Source organism: Gymnoscopelus microlampas, assembly GCF_963454915.1.
Source record: "Gymnoscopelus microlampas genome assembly, chromosome: 5".
NCBI lineage: Eukaryota > Metazoa > Chordata > Actinopteri > Myctophiformes > Myctophidae > Gymnoscopelus > Gymnoscopelus microlampas.
Window position 1 is genome coordinate 48,559,651 of NC_139942.1, and position 23,738 is coordinate 48,583,388.

Consider the following 23,738-nt stretch of genomic DNA (forward strand, 5'->3'; position numbering starts at 1 on the left):
ACTAAATAATCGATTTTGGGGGCGAAAAAAAATGAACATTTGCGTTTCTTTTGTCTTTCAAAATGTATAAAAAGGTCCGAAAACAGCCGATCTACAAGCTCACAACACGTCGCATCACGATGTGTTGTGAGCTTGTAGATCGGCTGTTTTTGACGGTTTTGTGCGACAGGGCTGCACAACGAAGTATAAAGTAGGGCTTACGTGTTTAGCTCACAACGCGACGTAAACAGACTTATCTATTTAATCGATTATTAAAAATCTATTAATCTATTAAAAAAAGACGGTTCTCGATGATTCGATTAATCGAAAAAGGAAAATGATAGAATAATCAATACGAAAATTAACGATATAGTTGCTGCCCTGGACAAGTGTACTTTGGTTCAGAAATCCTCTGGACAGGGGAGACGTCTCCAGCAACATCAGGAGTCCACTGATGGAAGACATGAGATCCACGGTGAAGAAGTGAGAAACATCAATCTTCGTCCTCTACAATCCATTTAGGACCAACATCAACCTGGAGACGTCTTCTACAATCCATTTAGGACCAACATCAACCTGGAGACGTCTTCTACAATCCAACTAAAACAAAGATTACAATTTACAATTACAATATAATTAACAGACACTCTCTTCCCGAGTGACATACTTACAAGCATGAGATCAGAATAAGGAGTGTAAGCAAGAACTATATATAGTCAATAAACAAGGTAAATAATCATATAGTGCAGAGAGAAGTGCAGTGCACCAAAGACACAAGGATAAACAACTAACCTTGCATGTGTATAAAACATGCTATCTTACTGTAAATAACATTCTATACAATTGAAACTATAGGATACTAGGTAGCCAATGAACCTAGCATCTGTCTAGATAACATGCTGTCTAAAACCCATTATATTTGTGGTCGAGGAAACAAATCTTAGAAACAAAATATAGAGATATCTTATGGAGACATACCAGCACAGTCTCCACTACTGTGACCCAAAGTCGTACAGTTTTTCCGGGACAGAGATAAGACCCCATATCATCTCTGACTTCCTCTTCTGCATGGAGACTTCCTTGTCCAACTGAAGTCAGAAGGACATAATCTTCTGTACGTCCCGCATTTGTATATTTTCTGATTTTACGTATCTAGAAGCTGTTTCCAGAGACACTGGACGGACAGAACACTGGAAGCAGAAGTTCTGGCCAAAGCAATGGCAGACAAAGCAGAGTGGTGTTTATAGCCTGATTGTCTGTTATCTGAATGGCGGTGGATGGAAGGTGATGGTTTAACCTGGTTAGACTGACGTGTCTGTCTGTCCCTCCCACTCTGTCCCTCCCCTGTGTCACACAACCTGCACCAGTGTTGGAAAGTAACTAAGTACATTTACTCTAGCACTGTACAATTTTGAGGTACTTTTACTTTACTTATGAGATTTTTTCCATTTTTCAAAACTCCACTACAGTACATCTCTGTGGCAAATGTTGTACTTTTTTACTCCTCTATGATTATTTGAAACCTTAGTTACTGTTGTTACTTTGTAGATTTAGATTATTATTATTACAAAACATACATTTACCACTTAAGCCCAGATAGCCGATCTGCAAGCTCACAATGCATAGCGTGTTATGAGCTTGTATATCAGCATTATTTTTAAAGGTTTGCTAGATTTACATTTTTAGAAATGTCTAAATCAGCCATTAATAATGAGTATGTTTAAGTATATTTTGATGCCAATACGTTTGTACTTTTATTCCAGTAAATACAGGACTTTTACAGTATTTATACATTATTGCTACTTTTACTTAAGTAAACCATTGGAGTATACTTTCACCACTGACCCTCACACACATTTCTATTGCTATACCATTGAGGACATTCCATCCAATTACTTTATTGGCTTTCCAATGAAATTAAATACACTGTTTTTCTCCAACTGTCATATAGGAACACCTCAATGGTAACAAATCGGAGGAAAAAAACTATGACATTATTTATAATGTTCCTATTCTTGTGTGGACCCACGCAAAGTTTTTATCGCTGCTGTGTATGGCCATAAAGGAAGAACTTTAGTCAATCATTAGTCTGGACTGTGATCTTAAGATGTAGTTCACACTGCAGACACGCACGCACGCACGTGCGCACACGCACACGCACACACACACACACACACACACACACACACACACACACACACACACACACACACACACACACACACACACACAGACACACACACACACACATACACACACACATACACATACAAGCACAATCTAAAATGATCAGAAAAAAGCTCTGAGCTTGTAGTTGGTGGAGATGCACAGTGGTGGACAAAGTACTGTATGTCGAACCTGGGTCTCCCGTGTGGAAAGCCAACATCTTAAGCCAGTGGTTCTCAACCTGTGGGTCGGGACCCCCCGGTGGGTCCCCACATGATTTTGGGGGGGTCCCCAGATGATAGTGAAGTGAAAATGTAAGGACTTTTAAGACCTTTTTAATACCTAAAAAGAAAAGACCATTTACTGCATCAAAAGTAATCAACAAACAATACTATAAAACATTGGCCAAATTGTCAAATAACATAAGAAAGAGGCAATAATTGTGAAAATAGCAGATCTACAGGCTCACAACGCCTCGCAACGCGAGGCGTTGTGAGCTTGTAGATCGGCTATTTTCACAATATTTATCTGTGGAACGGAGTCAAACGAAATGGGGGGTCCCCAGTTCAAATATGATTATTTTGGGGGGTCACGGCCTGAAAAGGTTGAGAACCACTGCACTAAGCCATAGGGAATTCTCTTTAGCTTGGGGGAGATATTAAACTTTCAGGCGATCAGGCTGAGGTTGTGAGCCACTCTGCTACAGTGCACCGCATTGCTGTATTAAAATGAGACACAGATTTCCCCCCAAAATTATGACAAATATATCCATAATAGTAGATCTACAAGCTCTACAACGCATCACATAATGATGCATTGTGAGCTTGTAGATCTGCTATTTCCTATTTTCACTACAGTATTTGAAATAGGGTATCATAATGAACTTTCTCCCTAAATTCCTTGAAATGCAGTGGGGTCAAAAGTACAATATTTTTGTTTGAAATGTAGTGGAGGACAATACTCAAGTAAAGTACAGATACTCAAATAGTGTTTTACTTAAGTACAGTACTCAAGTAAATGTACTTTGTTACTCTCCATCGCTGGAGGTGGAACATTAATTTCCAATAGAGTCACACATCAAACACGTTTATTCAATAAAAGTCACAGAAATTACAGCTTGCCTCCGGTTAATAATACTGAAAATTTGATTTTTCTGGGAACAAATTGTGCCAAGCGTGTCGCCTGTGACTCTGTGTGATTCACAGATTGCATCAGCACTTGACTGCTGAGAACAGCCTCTACGTTGATCTGATTCTGCTGCTGCTGGCTAACCACCAGTGGTGGAAAAAGTACTCAATTGCTTTACTTAAGAAAAAGTATCAATACTGCAATGTAGAGATACTACCTTACAAGTAAAAGTCAGGAATTCTAAATTTACTTGAGTGAAAGTACAAATGTATTGGCATCAAAATGTACTTAAAGTACCAAAAGTAAAAGAATACTCATTATGCAGAATGTCCCATTGCAAGTTTTCAAATGTATAAAAGTCTTCTGAAAATAGCAGATCAACAAGCTCACACTGCGTTGCATCGCGACGCATTGTGGGCTTGGCACCGGGAAACCTACCGTAGGTAAGATTTGGGTACCCTTAACCCTTTACGTTTCATCTTGTAGATATTTTATGTTAAACACGCTAGATTAGGTGTGAGTGCCACCCCCTCAGTTATTTTCATTAAGTAGTTAGTGTTTTTTTTTTTTTTTTTTTGGCACTCACCACCAGTCCGTTTCCCTGTTCACTTGTAAATAAAACACTGAATTAATATAATCCATCAGTTTTTCTCCAGGATATTGTGTTGTCCCATTTACTTTTAATTTAAATACAAACCACATTTTAGGTGGAAGAGGCAAAGTGTGAATGTTTTCTGTTGCCTTGATTCTATTCTATGTTCTATGCCAAATGTTCAGACACACAATGCATTCAGTACGTGTTTATGAAGGATTGCATTATGGAGCTGTAAGAGACAGATGTTAACATCACATAATGTTTGTCCCACTGTATACATAATGAATGAAAGATCTGTAAACTTTGGACATCTCTAAGTATGCTATAAAGTACACACAAGCCTGTTGAAAATAAACAACACTGAAGGAGGACTCTCTCGTCTCATCGTCTCTTCTTGCTGAACCAGAAATGTTATTTCTATCAGTGTGTTAATCATAGAACTTTAGATGTAACATTCAACCATCAACAATGGGGTACACGTCCTTTCACCTGGGTCCTGTTTACAATTGAGTCTACCTATGGGCAGAAAATCAAATATGACTCCCCTGTATCTATTTTCCATTAAAAGTACCAAAATGACCTGGGGACAGTTGTACCAATTGTGTACGTCTGTACCAAGTCTAGTTGTCATGTAGTACTTACTAAATTGAGAGTTACACATCACTAAATTAAAATAGGTTGCACCACATAAACTAGTTTGTACAAAGAGCTTAGTTATTAAATATTTAAACGAACAACTACAAGGTGTATCTGTTGCAGGTGATATCATACATTTTATTCATTAACTGCTTTTCAAAACCGGATTACAAAGCCTTGCTTTAAAATAAAATACAGCCATAAAGTGGGGGGGGGGGGGGGGGGTCTAATGTGAGACTAAACTACAATAAAACAAATCAATTAAACAAATTAAATCAATGGCAAGGCAATACAAATGTGGATAAAAGAGGTGCTTAAAAAAACTAAGCAAAGGACTTGAGATCTCTGCTGAATGGTAATGTCCAATGATAAATAGAATTGTATCTTGTATTTTTTTTTATCATTTGTATGTTTAAAGTGTTATTAAACAATTGTTTTGTCATTTAAGATAGTTCATTACCTTATTTGAGTAACCTTAACTAACTTAACTGTGTTTATCAACTTGAGATGACTCAGATCATATTATTGCAGCCTTGTGCTACCCAGGTGCCTGGTACGGAAAGACAAGATCAGAACACAGGGCTCTTTTCTCTATAATGATGTACCAAGCTCTCTCTCCCTCCCTTGAGGGGAGTGACTTACTGACTGTATGTAAACTGTTGCTTTACTCTGTATGTCTGAGAATGCATTCTCTGAATAAACCAATTTATTAACAACACCTAATGTTTCTCCAGCTGCACTGTAAATATGTGTGAAGGATCAGTAATCTTTGGACCTCTCCAAGTATGCTATAAAGTACACACAAGCCTGTTGAAAATAAACAACATTGAAGGAGAACTCTCTTGTCTCATCGTCTCTTTTTGCCGAACCAGAAATGACATTTTATCTGTGTTAATCATAGACCTTTAGATGTAACATTAGAATGATGGGATAACCGTCCTCTTACCTCATGCCAGTATGACTCACCTGTATAGCATCTAATTGTTTATGAAAAGGACCAAAATGACATGGCAACAGTTACACCAGTTGTGTGTAAGTCTGTACTAAATCTAGTTGTCTAAATTGAGATTTACACGTCACTAAATTACAAACTATAGTTCAAATGTAGTGCTAGTTGTTATTCAATATTTACACTATACCAACTATGAGGTGTGCCTGTTGCAGATAATAATAAACTTTATTTATGTTTTTCGAAACTGGGCTACAATGTGCTTTATAATAGCAAGATATAATACAGCCATAAGGGGGGGAAACTGTCAAGTAAAAATCTAATTATAAAATAAAACACAATAAAACAAATGCAAACAGAACAGGCTCATGCTTCAGTTGACCTGCACCCATGACACTTGCTTACACATAATGCGTCTCCTCATGAGGACCGAATCTGCCACTGTCACCTATAAGATCTGCCCTTCATTTTTCTATTCAAGGTTTCAAGCTATAGCTTGAAACCTTACTCCTCATAGTATTTTCTGTCAATCTACAAAACACACATTCCAAAAAAGTAATAATTACAATAACAAAATGTAAGTGTGTGTGTGACAGTGTGTGTGTGTGTGTGTGTGTGTGTGTGTGTGTGTGTGTGTGTGTGTGTGTGTGTGTGTGTGTGTGTGTGTGTGTGTGTGTTTGCGCGTGTGTGCGTGTTCTTGCTTTCCTTTGTGTGGTAAGCTGTTCTTTCAGCGTTTGGTTACAGTATGTGATGTGCACAGCCCAGACTTGCTGCAGGCATTAAAGGTATAGTAAGTGTTTTTCTGTAGCTAAAATAGGTGTTAGATAACTATATGCTGATAGTAAAAATTGCTATAGAGTTTTTGTTCATTAACAGGGGTGTCCCCCGTCTCTACAGTTCTTTAGTAAACAGAAAATGCATTTTTAGGTCGGGATACCAATTTTATCCAATCAGGATAGAGAACTCATACAGGATACAGGGTACACAAGTGAAATTGGAAGTATACCATATGTGTTTGTAAAGGACTTAATAAGAACTGGATGTTCACATCACATAATGTTTGTACCGCGGCCGCTGTATAATTAATGAAGGAAAGATCTGTAATCATTGGACTTCTCTAGGCATGCTATATAGAGAGTACACACAGGCCTGTTGAAAATAAACATTGAAGGATGACTCTCTCTCGTCTCATCATCTCTTCTTGCTGGGGAACTCAAGTAGCAAGAGTACTAGATACAGCAGGGTAAAAACACCACACAAAAAAGAAAGAAAAGAAGATTCTGATTCTGATTCTGAAACACCATCAAAAACCCATCTCGACCGTCGAGGGCCAGGGCCTGTCAGTGATCCAGTTAAACATCCAGTCTCCTCTTACTGAACCAGAATTATAATTGTATCAGTGTGTAAATCATAGAACTTTAGATGTAACATTCGACTATCAACGATGGGACAACAGTCCTCTTACCTGGGTATTGTTTACAATTGAGTCTACCGATGGGCAAAATATGACTCCCCTGTATAGCATCTAATTGTCTCTTAAAATGACTTAAAGGTGTTTAAGTCTGTACTAAATTGAGAGATATACATCATTAAAAAAAACGGGTTGCATCACACAAAATAGTTTTTAAGTACATCTTACATGTTTAATGTGTCAAAAACACATTCATGTGGAGTGGTTATTGTGAAAAATATACCAATGAAAGATAATATCAAAATTGGAATTGGAAAAAGTTACACAGTATGACTTCATACATTACATTACATTACATTACATTACATTACATTACAGTCATTTAGCAGACGCTTTTATCCAAAGTTACTTACAATAAGTGCATTCAACATAGGTAGGGAACGAAACCAGAAGTCGTAAGTGCATTTTCTGCTAAAACAGGCAACCAAGAGTATACCTAGCGCTAAGGTAAAAGTGCAATATATCAGCTACCTACTTTCTTAAACAGATGAAACAAATAGCAAAATCAAATGAGCAAGACATACATAACATGCACTGTTGCTACTAGGACCAGGTGGCTAACATCAATGAAGCTACCAGGATCAGGAGTATTCTAGGATTAACAGTGTTTGTGATTTTGACACTGTGATTTTGTGGTTTTGTGACGCTTGTGATTTTGACACTGTTGCACAAGTCATCCTCACAGCAGCTTATTTTAGCATCTTTGGACACGCTAAAATCAGTGAATATGCTCAGGAGGGCTTGCTTATCTCCACACATGCTCTGTGTGGCACAGCCAATCAGGGTCATGTTTTGGCCTCCATTATGTTCCAGCACTGTGAACACAAAAAAACATATTACTGTCTGTGCTTCATACTCCAATAAAACAAAACAAAAAAAACGTTTGAGCATTCTTCTGAGCTGAGGACTGTGTAAAATGAAACACAATATTGTGTTTTATTGTCGTCTGAAGCCATAGGCTGATTTACCTGACATGCAGCTTGTCTGATTCCCTAGACACGATAATGTCTTCTGTGTGTCGCTGCAGTTCTGTGGATCTGTGCAAGTGTAGCACTTCCTTCCATTCTCAATCAGGCTCTGTAGATCATCTGTAAGGTTTACATTTTGATATAATTATAAAATTATTCATAACGATGCCTCAAACCCTGAACACCATGTACAAAAAAACAACATACATATTTTCAACTTGCAGACAACCCACAGGACACAGTGGCTAAATAAACCTGTGTATGATAATAAGCTATATCTGCAAAGTTACTAACTAAAGTTTTCAAATAATTGTAGTGGAGTAAAAGAACAATATTTGCCTCTGAGATGTAGTGGAGTAGAAGTAAAAGTATTGAAAATTAGAAATACTCCGGTAAAGTAAAAAAGACCTCAAATCGTACTTAAGTGCAGTACTTGAGTAAATGTACTTAGTTACTTTACACCACTGCATAGCAGCAACAACAATAAGACTGAAATACAGGATATGTACTGGTACGGGTAGTTCCGGCATATAGTTGTTGTTATAAGTATAGTTATCATAATATTACATCATATAATTTAGTATAGCCGTCAAAACTACATAAGACATGTTCTATGTCTCTGCATGGTTTTCACCCTTATTGCATTCATTTAATTGCAGTATGTTTCAGTTTTTCCATCAAGTATGAAGAATAAACAAGCTGTTGGGGGGAACTAAGTTCTATAGTGACTAGTTCAAAGGGTGTGGAGAGTTGGTAGCAGCAGTGGCATGCACAGACATTTTGAGGGGCAGGTGCTCAAGTAAATTATACTTTTTTTTGTTTACTTGGTCTGCTCTTTTTTTCCCCTCTACACCTATACCTCTTTGCCAAAAATAGCCGATCTACAAGCCCACAACGCCTCGCAGCGCGAGGCGTTGTGAGCTATTTGCCATGGGCGTTGTGAGCTATTCGCCATATAAGGACAGCCCTAGGGCATAACCGTTTCATTCGTCATCCATATAATTCTATTCAGGAGGTGCCCGTATAGAGCGTCGCAGTTCCCGCCCACTTCCTGGTGGCGGAAGTAAATACTCAATGCATTTTTCCCATTGACTTTTACAAAAATATTTATGTAAATTAATTTAAGCCTAGAGTCTGCCTGACGTTTCTTCCTGTTGAATTAAGAGGGAGTTTTTCGTTGCCACTGTCGCAAAATTGCTTGCTCAGGGTGGGATGTTGGGTCTCTTCTCTACATGTAAAGTGTCTTGAGACAACTTGTTGTGATTTGACACTTTAATAAAATTGAATTGAATTGAAAAATCAAGCTATCCAGGATAGCTCTGAATCATGACCATAAAACGTTTGATTCTGTGAAAAAACTTTTTTGAAAACGGCAAAACAAAGGGTATTTATTAAATATAGTATATCATATCATTAAATATAAAATTAAAAAAAATCACAGAAAAAAGGGTTTTATGGTCATGATTCACCGCTATCCTGGATAGCTTGATTCTAGGCTTAAATTGATTGATATAAATATTTTTGGAAAAGTCAGTGGGAAAAATGCATCGAGTATTTACTTCCGGCACCAGGAAGTGGCGGAACTGCGATGCTCTATAGGGACATCTCCGTAACACAAGCATACACACCAAAACCAGATTGTTGTCCCATATCATTTAGAAAACAATGCATACATGTACAGAACATATTCTCCTTCATGCTGTACACTGGTTATTGTATTTAAATGTCATTTAGAAGACAGTATGGTACTTACTATGTCTATAGTGATTATTGCAGAGGTCAGTGGAACAGCACTTGACGAACTCATTAAATTCGATGTCACCAAAGGTCACCGTGCCACTAACGCACTGATCAGCTGGCAAACAATCCTTCTTATGACCACTTACACCCCTTGGGTGCGGTACGACTGAAAACAAACAAAATATTATCTTCAAACTAATAATGTCTTCATAAAACAAGGTCTGCCCAAGATAACTTAAAGGTGACTTTGTAATCTATAACACAGTTTTAATTTACGAGATAAAAGGCACAGGATAGTCTATAGGATATCACTTACGGTTAGTTCGTCCCACATTAAATGCAGCACATTGATAGGATCCAGGGCAGTCTATTTCTTTTCCTAGTTCCGTAATTGGGTTAACTTTGCACAGTTCTTTGGCTCCTTGCCCACATGCATAACATTTCAGGGCATCGGCTGTAAGACAACAGGCAGAAAATATCACACATGTTACAGTTGCAAACGAAAAAAGAAAATATTTTTCAATCAAGGTCCCATGATTATTGTAATGTGTGTATGTTATACATATGGTCATGATTAAAAACTTAACAACACATGGCTTAGATTTTTGCAAGTGTCTTTCATATATCGTTGTGGTTTTCACACTATATCGCCAATAAGGGATCACACACTGCAGGATATTTCCTATAATGATATATCCTAAAATGTTAATGGCCCACCTGTATAGACAGTAATGTGAAATTCATACATTGAAATCAAGTGTTTTTAAATGAATCAGCTGGGCAGACTTTTAACACCTTGTGTGTCTGTGTGAGTGTGAAGCAGGGTATTGCTGAAAAAGATACCTTCCCTGTGTAAATAAAGGTAAAATAAAATAAAACAATATATAAATATAATATAGATCTGGAATGACAAAATTAATATTAAGTAGCTATGCAATGCATGCTTATAACTATTTTAAAAGAGACTTGGTTATCTTGATCTTGGCAGATGATTTAATGCTGGTTTAATGCCTAGACATAAACTACTATGAAGAGGTACATGCATGTCTCTGCAGGGAAACAAAACTCAGCAGCACACTTGACTGTTTTGACTGGTTTGATCACACGCACGCACGCACGCACGCACGCACGCACACACACACACACACACACACACACACACACACACACACACACACACTGTACTGTTTAGATATCTCAATACCGTATATTCCACGTAATTTTCTTAAAAGGATCTCTGGCTAATAAGCCAGATATGCCTTAATACATTTCAATAGCCCTCTATAAAAAATATTATATTTTAGAAACAGTTCATCTTTTACTCAATAGGGACAATTGCCTGTAGCAAGTTGATGATGTCATTTGTCCATGTGGTCTAGCCCTGTGGAATTTATGGAATGCATGATGTGAAGAAAAAAAACATATTTTAAATATTGATTTGATGTTCATATTAACCTTAGGAAATATTAAGTTGTTTTTGCATACATTACATAGATTCCATAGGGCTAAGACCACACATGGACAAATGACATTATTAACTTATTTCTAAAGTAAATACAATATTTAAAGTGTTTTTAATTTTACATTTTAGTTATAGAGGACAATTATAATGTATTAAGACATATTTGGTTGAACAAAAACTTCACTGTGGTCAAATCAGGTCAAAAGTGTGCATATGATGTTGCTTCCTTCCTTCCTGTTTTGGGCTTGTTGAGCAACTGTAGTGCACACACACAATACTGCACGTGCGCGCGCGCGTGCGCGCCCACACACACACACACACACACACACACACACACACACACACACACACACACACACACACACACACTCACACACACACACACACACACACACACACACACACACACACACACACACACACACACACACACACACACACACTTACCATTAGGGAAAAGTGTGACCCCAATGATCAGCATGACCAAATGCATGATGTTCTTCTGGACTGAGAGGTTCAACTTAAGGACTGGGTAGGGTTACAGCTCTCTGTTCAGGCAGGGACCAATGGAGACAAAATGTGGTCATTAATTTGCTCTGCCAAAATAAACAACATAAGTTCATAAGATGAAATAAAGTAAAGTGATTATAAATAAGATTAAAGACATAAGCAATATCAACACTCACATCAACACTCCGTCGGTAAGTTGGTGATAATATTAGTGGTGATAATAAACGAGGAGATACCACCATCAGATGTCTTCTTATGTCTGTTTCCCTCAGTTCATATCAAAGAATATGCTGCTGCGCTTGCTGCGCCCTAATAGGCGTTTAAGCAAGCAGTGATGCCAGATTTTGTGAGAGAAATAAGCAGCCAGGTCTAGGAAAACAAACCCAAAAGAAGCAACTAGGCTAGGGCACATGAGCACTTTAAACCTGCATCTGCTATTTTCAAAAACTCTCTTGGAATATTTTTTGTATTTTTTTAAACATTCTAACAACACATTGCTCCCCTCCCTGGCACAAAACATGCTCATGAAAATATTTGAGAACCACCGGTTTAAATAATAATAACCGCAAGTACCAATTTGTACAAGCAACTTTACAGAACAATATGCCCAAAGTCGCTTATAATAAGCCAACATGGCAACACTGCATGGTTTTAGATTACATTAATGGAAGTGCACCACTCCCCAGAAATCGTTGAAACAGTGACTCATCTCGTGTGTGTGTGTGTGTGTGTGTGTGTGTGTGTGTGTGTGTGTGTGTGTGTGTGTGTGTGTGTGTGTGTGTGTGTGTGTGTGTGTGTGCGCGCGCTCGTGCGCGCGTGCGTGCGTGCTTGTTTGTTTGTTTGTTTGTTTGTTTGTTTGATTGAAGTACTTTATTTAGAAAGACATGGAAAAAGTACATGGACGTACAGCTAACAATTTTACAAGGTCCTCTAAACTGCATCGCCCATAAAAGCACCATGGCTTGTTTGTGTGTGTGTGTGTGTGTGTGTGTGTGTGTGTGCGTGCGTGCGTGCGTGCGTGCGTGCGTGCGTGCGTGCGTGCGTGCGTGCAGGGTTTACAGTAGTAGCTCAACAACAAGTCCAGAACGGGAAGGAAGCAACGTCACATGCACACTCTTCACCTGATTTGACCACAGTGTGAAGTTTAGTTCTACCAGTCGAGAGAGCACTACAAAGTATTAAGTTGTGAGGTTAACTAGCAGATAATAATTAATCACAAGAACTAAAAATTGTTTAAAATCAATTCCTACACATTCAAGGAAAGGGTCCGACATATATGTCATACAGATAATACTTTATATTGCGAAAAAGGAGCGGAGGGTTTGTAAACAATACAGTTATTCAACAAGTCCAACAGTCGCGATTTTTTTCGGGTTTCCCGCGGATAAAGTTACTTTTTTTGGTTACTTTATTTCGGTTTTAGGGTTAGGGTTAGGCAGTGGTGAGCTGTGGATTTTTGAACTAAGGGTACTGTATTTTATGACGTCACGTGCGCGCGCACGTGCGCAGGCATGTGCACATAGCCACTTACTAATACTGTATTCAACATGTGATTATTAATGTATTTATATTTCTTATTATTTTGTTGCATTGTTAATTTGTTGTTTTTATTTTTGTTTCAATTAATCAATTATTTTATTTTCCTTTTAGTTTTATATAAAAGCCCTTTACATAGACTCACCCACACATAAGCAGTTAAAATAATCAGACAACTTGTCTTTGTCTTGTCTCAGAGAACTGGGTCCTCTGCTAAGCGACCCCCTTCACACTCTGCAGTGCACATTCAATTCAAGTCTGTGTCTTTTCTCGAGTAGCCTAATGTTATGCAAAGCAGCCAGGTAGACGCTATTGAGAATGTCTCGCCACTGACGGCGCGAACCTTCAGAGGCTATTGTTTAAACTTTAAGGCGTTAACGACGGCCGCTGACGGTGAGTGCATGTGGAGCACGCGCGAGCCCCCAGCCCCCACAGTCTCAGAACTAAGGGTACGCCGTACCCGCCCGTACCCCCTAGAGCTCAACCCTGGGGTTAGGGTTGGGAAAAGGCTGACATGCCACACAAACAATGATGCCGTTCCCACCGGAGAAAATCTCACACACACACACACACACACAAGCACTCGTGCGAGCACTGTGCCTGCCCTGTCAACTGAGCGGTCCTAGCGCCCATCTTATAAAGCACACAAACACGCAGCCAGACACTGCAGTGTGCGCAAACAGAAATATATTTTTTATTTTTCCCTTTACACCGGAGTCCGGGACAAACAAAGTCCCGTACGGGACACGCCCCTTTTGGCTCAAATACGGGGCGTCCCGGCTAATACGGGACTGTTGGCAACCCTAAAAATCACCTGTTATTGCTGACTATTATGCTGCAGATGTTCTACTAGTGCAGCAGTAACCAAAACAATCGTTCAGTTTGTGATGAAACCATGAAATTTGGTACACTTATAGCCAAAGGCATTCCAAAAAGAATTGGATATGGAGGCATCATGAATTTTCAACATGGCGCCCATGGCAGCCATTTTTCAAAATGGCCGCCAGCAACAACTGTTTTCTTATGAGTGATGAATATAATATGATATTTCAGACTTATTTACCGTACATAGTACTTGGTAAATGTCTTTTGGATAATTGAAAATCTTCATTGAATATTCAAGATGGCCGCCATTTTTCAAGATGGCAGCCGTCGGGTGATCTCGGTGTCAAATCATTTTTTATGATGCAGAATTCAAATTTGGAACTTTGGAATTGGCCAGAAGCTTCCTTCTACCTCAAAACTGAATATGACCACTGTTTCTTTCAAGATGGCAGCCATATGGCCAAAATCAAAATTGCAAGAATATAGAGCTATTATCTATTTTATTGGAATTAAAATGTTGATCCAATAAACTCAAAAATCCTTATATCTGCAAAAGGAAAACAACTGAACCATTCGATGAATGGAAATGTAAGAGTGGATGTTGAAGCACAGCCAGCACACTGGTGACACCACTGATGCGGGTTCAGTGCCAGCTAAATACACTCTGCTTAATAATGCCATATTTTCTGTAATTAATGTGCTGGTTGTGGTGATAGTTTAGTGTTAGTGTAGTTTAGTGTCCTAAATGCTATCTAATGTTAGCCCCACATCTACTTAATAGTTTACATATTAAGATGTAGTTAGATAGCCACACCTGAATGGACAGGATGTGCCAGCGCGGGACAGCCGAGCCAAGGGTAAAAGGGCTTTATATGACTTTCATATAGTTACCCGGATGGTGTACAGATTGCACAGGAATTAAATGGTACTGGATGAACGATCTTGATGCTTGAATGTGGTTCCCTGTAGTAAAAGGTGCTAAAAGTAGCAGGTCTCTATAATAGTGCCAGAAAGGCTAACTAAGAAGATCTTGAAGATAATGGCCAGGGACATGCAGCATCAACCTCTGGTGTTGTGTTTGCTGAGTTGGTGCTTTATGTAGTGGAATACAGTGAGCTGGGATTGAACCCGAGGCTCCCAAAGCAAAGCAAAGTTTGTTGTTTACCCAGGGTGTCGGACTAAGCACGAAGCTTGTTTCCAGCCGGACCCTGCATGGAAGCCTTGCTCAAGGGCTATTCAGCGGTGATTCATGATTGATGTGATGAATTGGGGAATCGAACTAGGGACCTTCCGGTATCAAGGCCGCCCCTCTAACCACTAGGCCACCGCTGCCACTCGCCAGTCCGACGTGTTACCAGTCATGCCAATAGGGCTGAGCCCAATTGGCAGGTCTGTTGCACGCCGGTTCTGGCTAATTTGACTGTGGGGGCTACATTTACATAAAAGAGACCAGACAACATGTTGGGTCAGCACCTGTATTCAAACTAGCTGAACTTTCCCAGCTCTACAAGTCACGAATGGAACAGCTAGGCGTAGAGGTTGATAACAGAGTTAACTCTACACGGCTGAAAGAGGGACTTCTTGCCGAGTTCCCTGATATGCAAGCTTACAGCAAGGGAAGAGATGTCTTGATGGCCTTTGAACACGACATCGGCACTGAAGTGATTTTCTGTAGCTAAAATAGGTGTCAGATAACTATATGCTGATAAACAAGTGAAATTGGATGTATCCAGTATGTGTTTGTGAAGGACTTAATAAGACCTGGATGTTCACATCACATAATGTTTGTACCGCGTCCGCTGTATAATTAATGAAGGAAAGATCTGTAATCTTTGGACTTCTCTAGGCCAGGGATTCCCAAAGTAGGGGTCGCGGGAGACTGACGTGGGGTCGCGAAATAATTATGGGTCATTAATTTTTTTTTATTTTTTTTTTAACTTTAAATTCAACAGAATGGATGAAATACCATCTAAAATGATCACAAATGGTACATTTTACCATTTTAATACAATACAAATACTTTTTTTATTTTAGTTTATGTGTATAAATGACCTCCAGGTTTTGGTGGGGTCGCGAGTCAATTTCCGCTTTATTTTGGGGTCGCGGGCTGAAAAGTTTGGGAACCCATGCTCTAGGCATGCTATATAGAGAGTACACACAGGCCTGTTGAAAATAATCATTGAAGGATGACTCTCTCTCGTCTCATCATCTCTTCTTGCTGGGGAACTCAAGTAGCAAGAGTACTAGATACAGCAGGGTAAAAACGCCACACAAAAAAGAAACACCATCAAAAACCCATCTCGACCGTCGAGGGCCAGGGCCTGTCAGTGATCCTGTTAAACATCCAGTCTCTTCTTGCTGAACCAGAATTATAATTGTATCAGTGTGTAAATCATAGAACTTTAGATGTAACATTCGACTATCAACGATGGGATAACAGTCCTCTTACCTGGGTATTGTTTACAATTGAGTCTACCGATGGGCAAAATATGACTCCCCTGTATAGCATCTAATTGTTTCTTAAAAGGACTGTTTAAGGTGTTTAAATCTGTACTAAATTGAGAGATACACATCATTAAAAAAAACGGGTTGCATCACACAAAATAGTTTTTAAGTACATCTTACATGATTAAAATAATGTTTAATGTGTCAAAAACACATTCATGTGGAGTGGTTATTGTGAAAAAAATATACTAGTGAAAGATAATATCAAAATTGGAATTGGAAAAAGTTACACAGTATGATTTCATACATTACATTACATAACAGTCATTTAGCAGACGCTTTTATCCAAAGCGACTTACGATAAGTGCATTCAACATAGGTAGGGAACGAAACCAGAAGTCTTAAGTGCATTTTCTGCTAAAACAGGCAACCAAGAGTATACCTAGCGCTAAGGTAAAAGTGCAATATATCAGCTACCTACTTTCTCAAACAGATGAGACAAATAGCAAAATCAAATGAGCAAGACATACATAACATGCACTGTTGCTACTAGGACCAGGTGGCTAACATCAATGAAGCTACCAGGATCAGGAGTATTCTAGGATTAACAGTGTTTGTGATTTTGACACTGTTGCACAAGTCATCTTCACAGCAGCTTATTTTAGCATCTTTGGACACGCTAAAATCAGTGAACATGTTCAGGAGGGCTTGCTTATCTCCACACATGCTCTGTGTGGCACAGCCAATCAGGGTCATGTGTTGGCCTCCATTATGTTCCAGCACTGTGAACACAAAAAAACATATTACTGTCTGTGCTTCATACTCCAATAAAACAAAAAAATAATGTTTGAGCATTCTTCTGAGCTGAGGACTGTGTAAAATTAAACACAGTATTTGCTAAACTGGAGAGGCAGTCGCCTGAAGCCATAGGCTGATTTACCTGACATGCAGCGTGTCTGATTCCCTACACACGATAATGTCTTCCGTGTGTCGCTGCAGTTCTGTGGATCTGTGCAAGTGTAGCACTTCCTTCCATTCTCCACAAAGCTCTCGAAATTATCTGTAAGGTTTATATTTTGATATAATTATAAAATTATTCATAACGATGCCTCAAACCCTGAACACCATGTACAACAAAACAACATTCATATTTTCAACTTGCAGACAACCCACAGGACACAGTGGCTAAACAAACCTACATGTGTCACCAATACATTTAATTTCTTACTTTGTTTTGATTCTACGATTGACACTATATTTACATGTTATGACTAAGATATTTTTATCTAATCGGTGCATTCCGTTTTAACCTTGTTTGAAATTTGATTTATTTAAATCAATATTTAATTCATTTGAATAATAAACACCTATTTTTTCCATTTTATGTCTGCCTAATTGAACAAAGTTTACATTTAAAACTTAACCTAAACTTATATTTACCATAAAGGGACATAATATGGGAGATAAAAAAAGATATTAAAAAGATGGGTGAAAAGACTTTGAATACCGTTCTGTGAGATCTTGCATAATGTTTTGTGATATCTTGCAATAAACAAAAATGTATTGTAGCTACTGAAGGCACTTCTAATCATAGCACAGGTCATAGTTTCAATGTTTTTGTTGGGAGCAGCAGAGAACACAACAAACTGCCATCATTCCTAAAGAAGTAATTTTGGTATTTTACATTCTTCTTGATCTTGTGACAGAATAGCAGTAATTGATCGTCTAAAAAACCTTGCTCCAGTCCCCGCTGGCCGCTGTAATGTAATAATAATACGTTACATATTAAGATAAAATAAGAGACCTTAGTGGTGGAAGAAGTGGTGGAAGAAGTACTCAGATATTTTACTTAAGCAAAAGTAACAATACCACAACATAACAATACTCTGTTACAAGTAAAAGGCCCGTGTTCAAAATGTTACTTGAGTAAAAGTACAAAGTATTGGCATCAAAATATACTTAAAGTACCAAAAGTAAAAGTACTAAATGTTTGAAAATAGCAGATCTACAAGCTCACAACGTGTCACAATGCGACGTGTTGTGAGCTTGTAGATCGGCTATTTCCAACTAGCTTAGGTATAAAATGGGTCTAAAGCGGTTAATTCATGTTTTATAATATAATAAGATATATCTGCAAAGTAACTAGTAACTAAAGTTTTCAAATAATTAAAAGTAAATATTGCTGTACTTTTAGTAAAAGAGTAAAAGTACAATATTTGCCTCTGAGATGTAGTGGAGTAGAAGTAAAAGTACAGTACTTGAGTAAATGTACTTAGTTACTTTACACCACTGCATAGCAGCAACAACAATAAGACTGAAATACAGGATATGTACTGGTACGGGTAGATACGGTATATAGTTGTTGTGAGAAGTATAGTTAATATTATATCATATAATTTAGTATAGCCACCAACAGTTTCTAGACATAGACATAGAACAAGACATGTTCTATGTCTGTGCATGGTTTTCACCCTTATTGCATTCATTTAATTGCAGTATGTTTCAGTTTTTCCATCAAGTATGAAGAATAAACAAGCATACAAACCAAAACCAGATTGTTGTCCCATATCATTTAGAAAACAATGCATACATGTACAGAACGTTTTCTCCTTCATGCTGTGCACTGGTTATTGTATTTAAATGTCATTTAGAAGACAGTATGGTACTTACCATGTCTATAGTCAATATTGCAGAGGTCAGTGGAACAGCACTTGACGTTCTCCCAAAATTTTATGTCACCAAAGGTCACCGTGCCACTGACGCACTGATCAGCTGGCAAACAATTCTTCTTATTATATCCCACACCTTTGGGGTACGGTACGACTGAAAACAAACAAAATATTATCTTCAAACTAATAATGTCTTCATCATACAAGGTCTGCCCAAGATAACTTAAAGGTGACTTTGTAATCTATAAGAGAGTTTTAATTTATGAGATAAAAGGCACAGGATAGTGTATAGGATATCACTTACGGTTAGTTCGTCCCGCGTTAAATGCAGCACATTGATAGGATCCAGGGCAGTCAATTTCTTTTCCTAGTTCCGTAACTGGTTGTGTATTATTGCAGCGTTCTTTGGCTCCTCCTTGCCCACATGCATAACATTTCAGGGCATCGGCTGTAAGACAACAGGCAGAAAATATCACACGTTACAGTTGATTATTGCGACCGTAGGTCGCATTTACTATAGAAACCTGCTCCAGGTGTCCGTCCGTCACCCCGTCCCTCCGTCACACACGTCCCGTCACCCCGTCCCTCCGTCACACACGTCCCGTCACACTTTTGCCCTGCTCATATCTCCGCACCCGTTGCCCCGATCCATGCCAGATTTTGCACACACACTCCTTACCTGCCAAACTACACCCTCCAAGGACCCCCGGAGCTCCAGGGACCCCCAGCTGCCTCGGGGACCCCCAAGTGTAAAAAATGAGCACATGTGGACAAATTACCAAATGACCACCCCAACGGGGCTGCTCACGGGGCATTCCCGGGGACCACCCACTCCTGGTGCTCCAGAACGGATGCAAAAGTGGTGGCGCCCCCAGTGGAGGACCCCCTGCCACTGCAGCTCACATAAAATGCCGTAACTCGGGCTAGGAGCGTCCGGGAGAGCCGCGGCCGGTACCTATTCGTCCGCCAAGGCAACGCGGACACCCCACCCCTAATTTCTCACATGGCCCTCTTCTAGCGCCACCTTCAGGCCGCTTTTGACAACACATTTTTGCCCACTACTCCTACAGTTTTGCCCCTAAAAACACGCAAATTGCTACACACTACACAGTATGTGTACACTCATGTCATCAACATGCCTGCCACCACATTTCTTAGACCACCAAACAAAACTATACATTGCCCACACAACTAGGAACCAATCGCCGTTACAGCCCTCTTCTGTATACATGTGACCTACGGTCGCTTATCTCCCGATTAGGGAGTCTTACTGGTTGTAATGTGTGTATGTTATACATATGGTCATGATTCAAAACTTAACAACACATGGCTTAGATAGCTTAGATTTTTGCAAGTGAGTGACAGTCTGAAAAGCAGATTGAATACTATGTCTCTTCAAGATATTCTCTCTCTCTCTCTCTCTCTCTCTCTCTCTCTCTCTCTCTCTCTCTCTCTCTCTCTCTCTAGATCTCTCTCTCTCTAGATCTCTCTCTCTCTCTCTCCCTTTCTTTCTCTCTCTCTCTCTCTCCACTTCAACGTGCGCAGCAGCTCGTCGCATGTTATGTTTTTTATGTTTTATGTGTGTCTCCTTCCTAAAATGTTAATGGCCCACCTGTATAGATAGTAATGTGAAATTCATACATTGAAATCAAGTGCTTTTAAATGAATCAGCTGTGCAGACTTTTAACACCTTGTGTGTGTGAGTGTGAAGCAGGGTATTGCTGAAAAAGATACCTTCCCTGTGTAAATAAAGGTAAAATAAAATAAAACAATATATAAATATAATATAGATCTGGAATGACAAAATTAATATTAAGTAGTTATGCAATGCATGCTTATAAATATTTTAAAAGAGACTTGGTTATCTTGATCTTGGCAGATGATTTAATGCTGGTTTAAAGGACAACTTTGGTTTTTTACAACCAATGTTTATGTTTTAGATTGTAATTAAAGTAAATAAAAGATGAGTGTTACATTTTTTTTTTTTACTGCTTTCTATAGTTTTAGCAATTTTCACAATCTTTTTTACATTCTGTCCGGTGGCTAAATATGTATTTTTTTAACACATTAACCCGGCGTTTTCTTTATTATTATTTACAGTAGCTCTTCTAGCCCCCAATAACTCACATCTGGCCATCTCAGACAGCCGGACCTTTTTTATTGTGTAAAAAAGGCATATTTAGCCACCGGACAGAATGCCCCCGCCCACTGTAAAAAATATCGCAAAAAATGCTAAAACTATAGAAAGCAGTAAATGAAAAAAAAATTACACTCATCATTTATTTACTTTAATTACAAGCTAAAATATAAACCTTGGTTGTAAAAAACCAAAGTTGTCCTTTAATGCCTAGACATAAACTACTATGAAGAGGTAAATGCATGTCTCTGCAGGGAAACAAAATTCAGCAGCACACTTGACTGTTTTGACTGGTTTGATCACACGCACACACATGCACGCACGCACGCACGCACGCACGCACGCACGCACGCACGCACGCACGCACACACACACACACACACACACACACACACACACACACACACACACACACACACACACACACACACACACATTGTACTGTTTAGATATCTCAATACCGTATATGCCACGTAATTTTCTTAAAAGGATCCCTGGCTAATAAGCCAAATATACCTTAATACATTATAATAGCCCTACAAAAAAAATAATCTTTAAACACCTTAAATATTTTAGAAACAGTTCATCTGACAATGCCCGTAGCAAGTTGATGATGTCATGTGTCCATGTGTGGTCTGGCCATGTGGAATTTATGGAATGCATGTGAAAAAAAAAACATATTTAAAATATCTATTTCATGCTCATATTAACCTTAGGAAATATTAAGTTGTTTTTGCATGCATAAATTCCATAGGGCTAAGACCACACACAAATGATATCATCAACTTGCGATTATTTCTAAAGTAAATACAATATATTTAAGGTGTTTTTAATTTTACATTTGAGTTATAGAGGACAATTATAATGTATTAAGACATATATTTGTTTGAACAAAAACTTCTCTGCGGTCAAATCAGGTCAAAAGTGTGCATGTGACGTTGCTTCCTTCCCGTTTTGGACTTGTTGAGCTACTGTACACAATAATGTAGTGTACAGTACACAATACTGCAAACGCTCACTCACGCACGCACACACACACACACACACACACACACACACACACACACACACACACACACACACACACACACACACACACACACACACACACACACACACACACACACACTTACCTTTAGGGAAAAGTGTGACCCCAATGATCAGCATGACCAAATGCATGATGTTCTTCTGGACTGAGAGGTTCAACTTAAGGACTGGGTAGGGTTACAGCTCTCTGTTCAGGCAGGGACCAATGGAGACAAAATGTGGTCATTCATTTGCTCTGCCAAAATAAACAACTTAAGTTCATAAGATGAAATAAACTAAAGTGATTATAAATAAGATTAAAGACATAAAGCTATATCAACACTTACTCCGTCGGTAAGTTGGTGATAATAGTGGTGATAAGAAACGAGGAGATACCACCATCAGATGTCTTCTTATGTCTGTTTCCCTCAGTTCATATCAAAGAATATGCTGCTGCGCTTGCTGCGCCCTAATACAGGCGTTTAAGCAGTGATGCCAGATTTTGTGAGAGAAATAAGCAACCAAGTCTAGGAAAACAAGCCCAAAAGAAGCAACTAGGCTAGGGCACATGAGCACTTTAAACCTGCATCTGCTATTTTCAAAAACTCTCTTGGGATATTTGGAATATTTTTTTGAAACATTCTAACAACACATTGCTCCCCTCCCCGGCACAAAACATTCTCAGGAAAATATTTGAGAACCACCGGTTTAAATAATAATAACCGCAAGTACCAATTTTTACACGCAACGTTACAGTCGCTTATAATAAGCCAACATGGCATCACTGTATGGTTTTAGATTACATTAATGGGCGTAGCGCTTCTGCCAGTTACCCAAATACCCACACTTATGTCTGTCCACTCCCCTCACCCTCCCTACTAGTATAAAGCATCACTCCCTGACTCCCCAGATATTGTTGAAACAGTGACTCATCTGTGTGTGTGTGTGTGTGTGTGTGTGTGTGTGTGTGTGTGTGTGTGTGTGTGTGTGTGTGTGTGTGTGTGTGTGTGTGTGTGTGTGTGTGTGTGTGTGTGTGTGTGTGTGTGTGTGTGTGTGTGTGTGTGTGTGTGTGTGTGCAGTAGTGTTTACAGTAGATCAAGTTGAGCTACTGTAAACACTACTGCACGAATCTGCTGCTCAACAACAAGTCCAGAACGGGAAGGAAGCAACGTCACATGCACACTTTTCACCTCATTTGACCACAGTCACAGTGTGAAGTTTAGTTCTACCAGTGGAGAGAGCAGAGCACTGTTGTTCAAACAAAGTATTACGGGGAGTCAGAGGGAGAGTTGATACTAAAGTTGGAAAGAGATTCACTCTTATCCGGGATGAATGACTCAGGATTCAGGAAGAAACATGAAATCTCACAACCTGCATATTTCTTTAATAGATAAAGAGTCGGGGCTGCAGGTCCTGCAGAAGACGCATAATCTGTCCAACTCGCAGTGTTGGAAAAAGTACTCAAAGGTTTTACTTTAAGTAATCAATAATGTAAT

The 23,738-nt window shown here is 39.0% G+C and overlaps 1 protein-coding gene and 1 long non-coding RNA gene across 2 annotated transcripts; both read right to left on the bottom strand.

Annotated features, from left to right (window-relative positions):
- Positions 1-7,376: 7,376 nt before the first annotated feature.
- LOC311044746 lies at positions 7,377-11,919 on the bottom strand. The gene is made up of 6 exons (XR_014600735.1): positions 11,781-11,919; positions 11,542-11,642; positions 9,949-10,086; positions 9,646-9,798; positions 7,893-8,012; positions 7,377-7,739 (listed from the first exon to the last, which is right to left on the bottom strand). It is a non-coding gene; the product is annotated as an uncharacterized lncRNA (long non-coding RNA).
- Positions 11,920-16,140: 4,221 nt separating this feature from the next.
- On the bottom strand, positions 16,141-22,728 carry LOC311044745 (uncharacterized protein). Its single transcript, XM_084056507.1, has 6 exons — positions 22,590-22,728; positions 22,350-22,450; positions 19,384-19,527; positions 19,081-19,233; positions 17,351-17,470; positions 16,141-17,192 (listed from the first exon to the last, which is right to left on the bottom strand). Exons 2-6 carry the CDS (start codon positions 22,393-22,395, stop codon positions 16,960-16,962), a joined length of 696 nt encoding a protein of 231 aa, XP_083912633.1. The 5' UTR covers positions 22,396-22,450; positions 22,590-22,728; the 3' UTR covers positions 16,141-16,959.
- Between the last annotated feature and the right edge of the window lie 1,010 nt (positions 22,729-23,738).

Excerpts from the sequence above, each read along its gene's own strand:
- LOC311044745 (XM_084056507.1), bottom strand. The coding sequence starts at position 22,395 with ATGCATTTGGTCATGCTGATCATTGGGGTCACACTTTTCCCTAAAG. Across the intron at positions 19,528-22,349 it reads GGTCACACTTTTCCCTAAAG|CCGATGCCCTGAAATGTTAT; the intron begins GTAAGTGTGTGT and ends GTTGTCTTACAG. Across the intron at positions 17,193-17,350 it reads TCAGACACGCTGCATGTCAG|TGCTGGAACATAATGGAGGC; the intron begins GTAAATCAGCCT and ends TTGTGTTCACAG.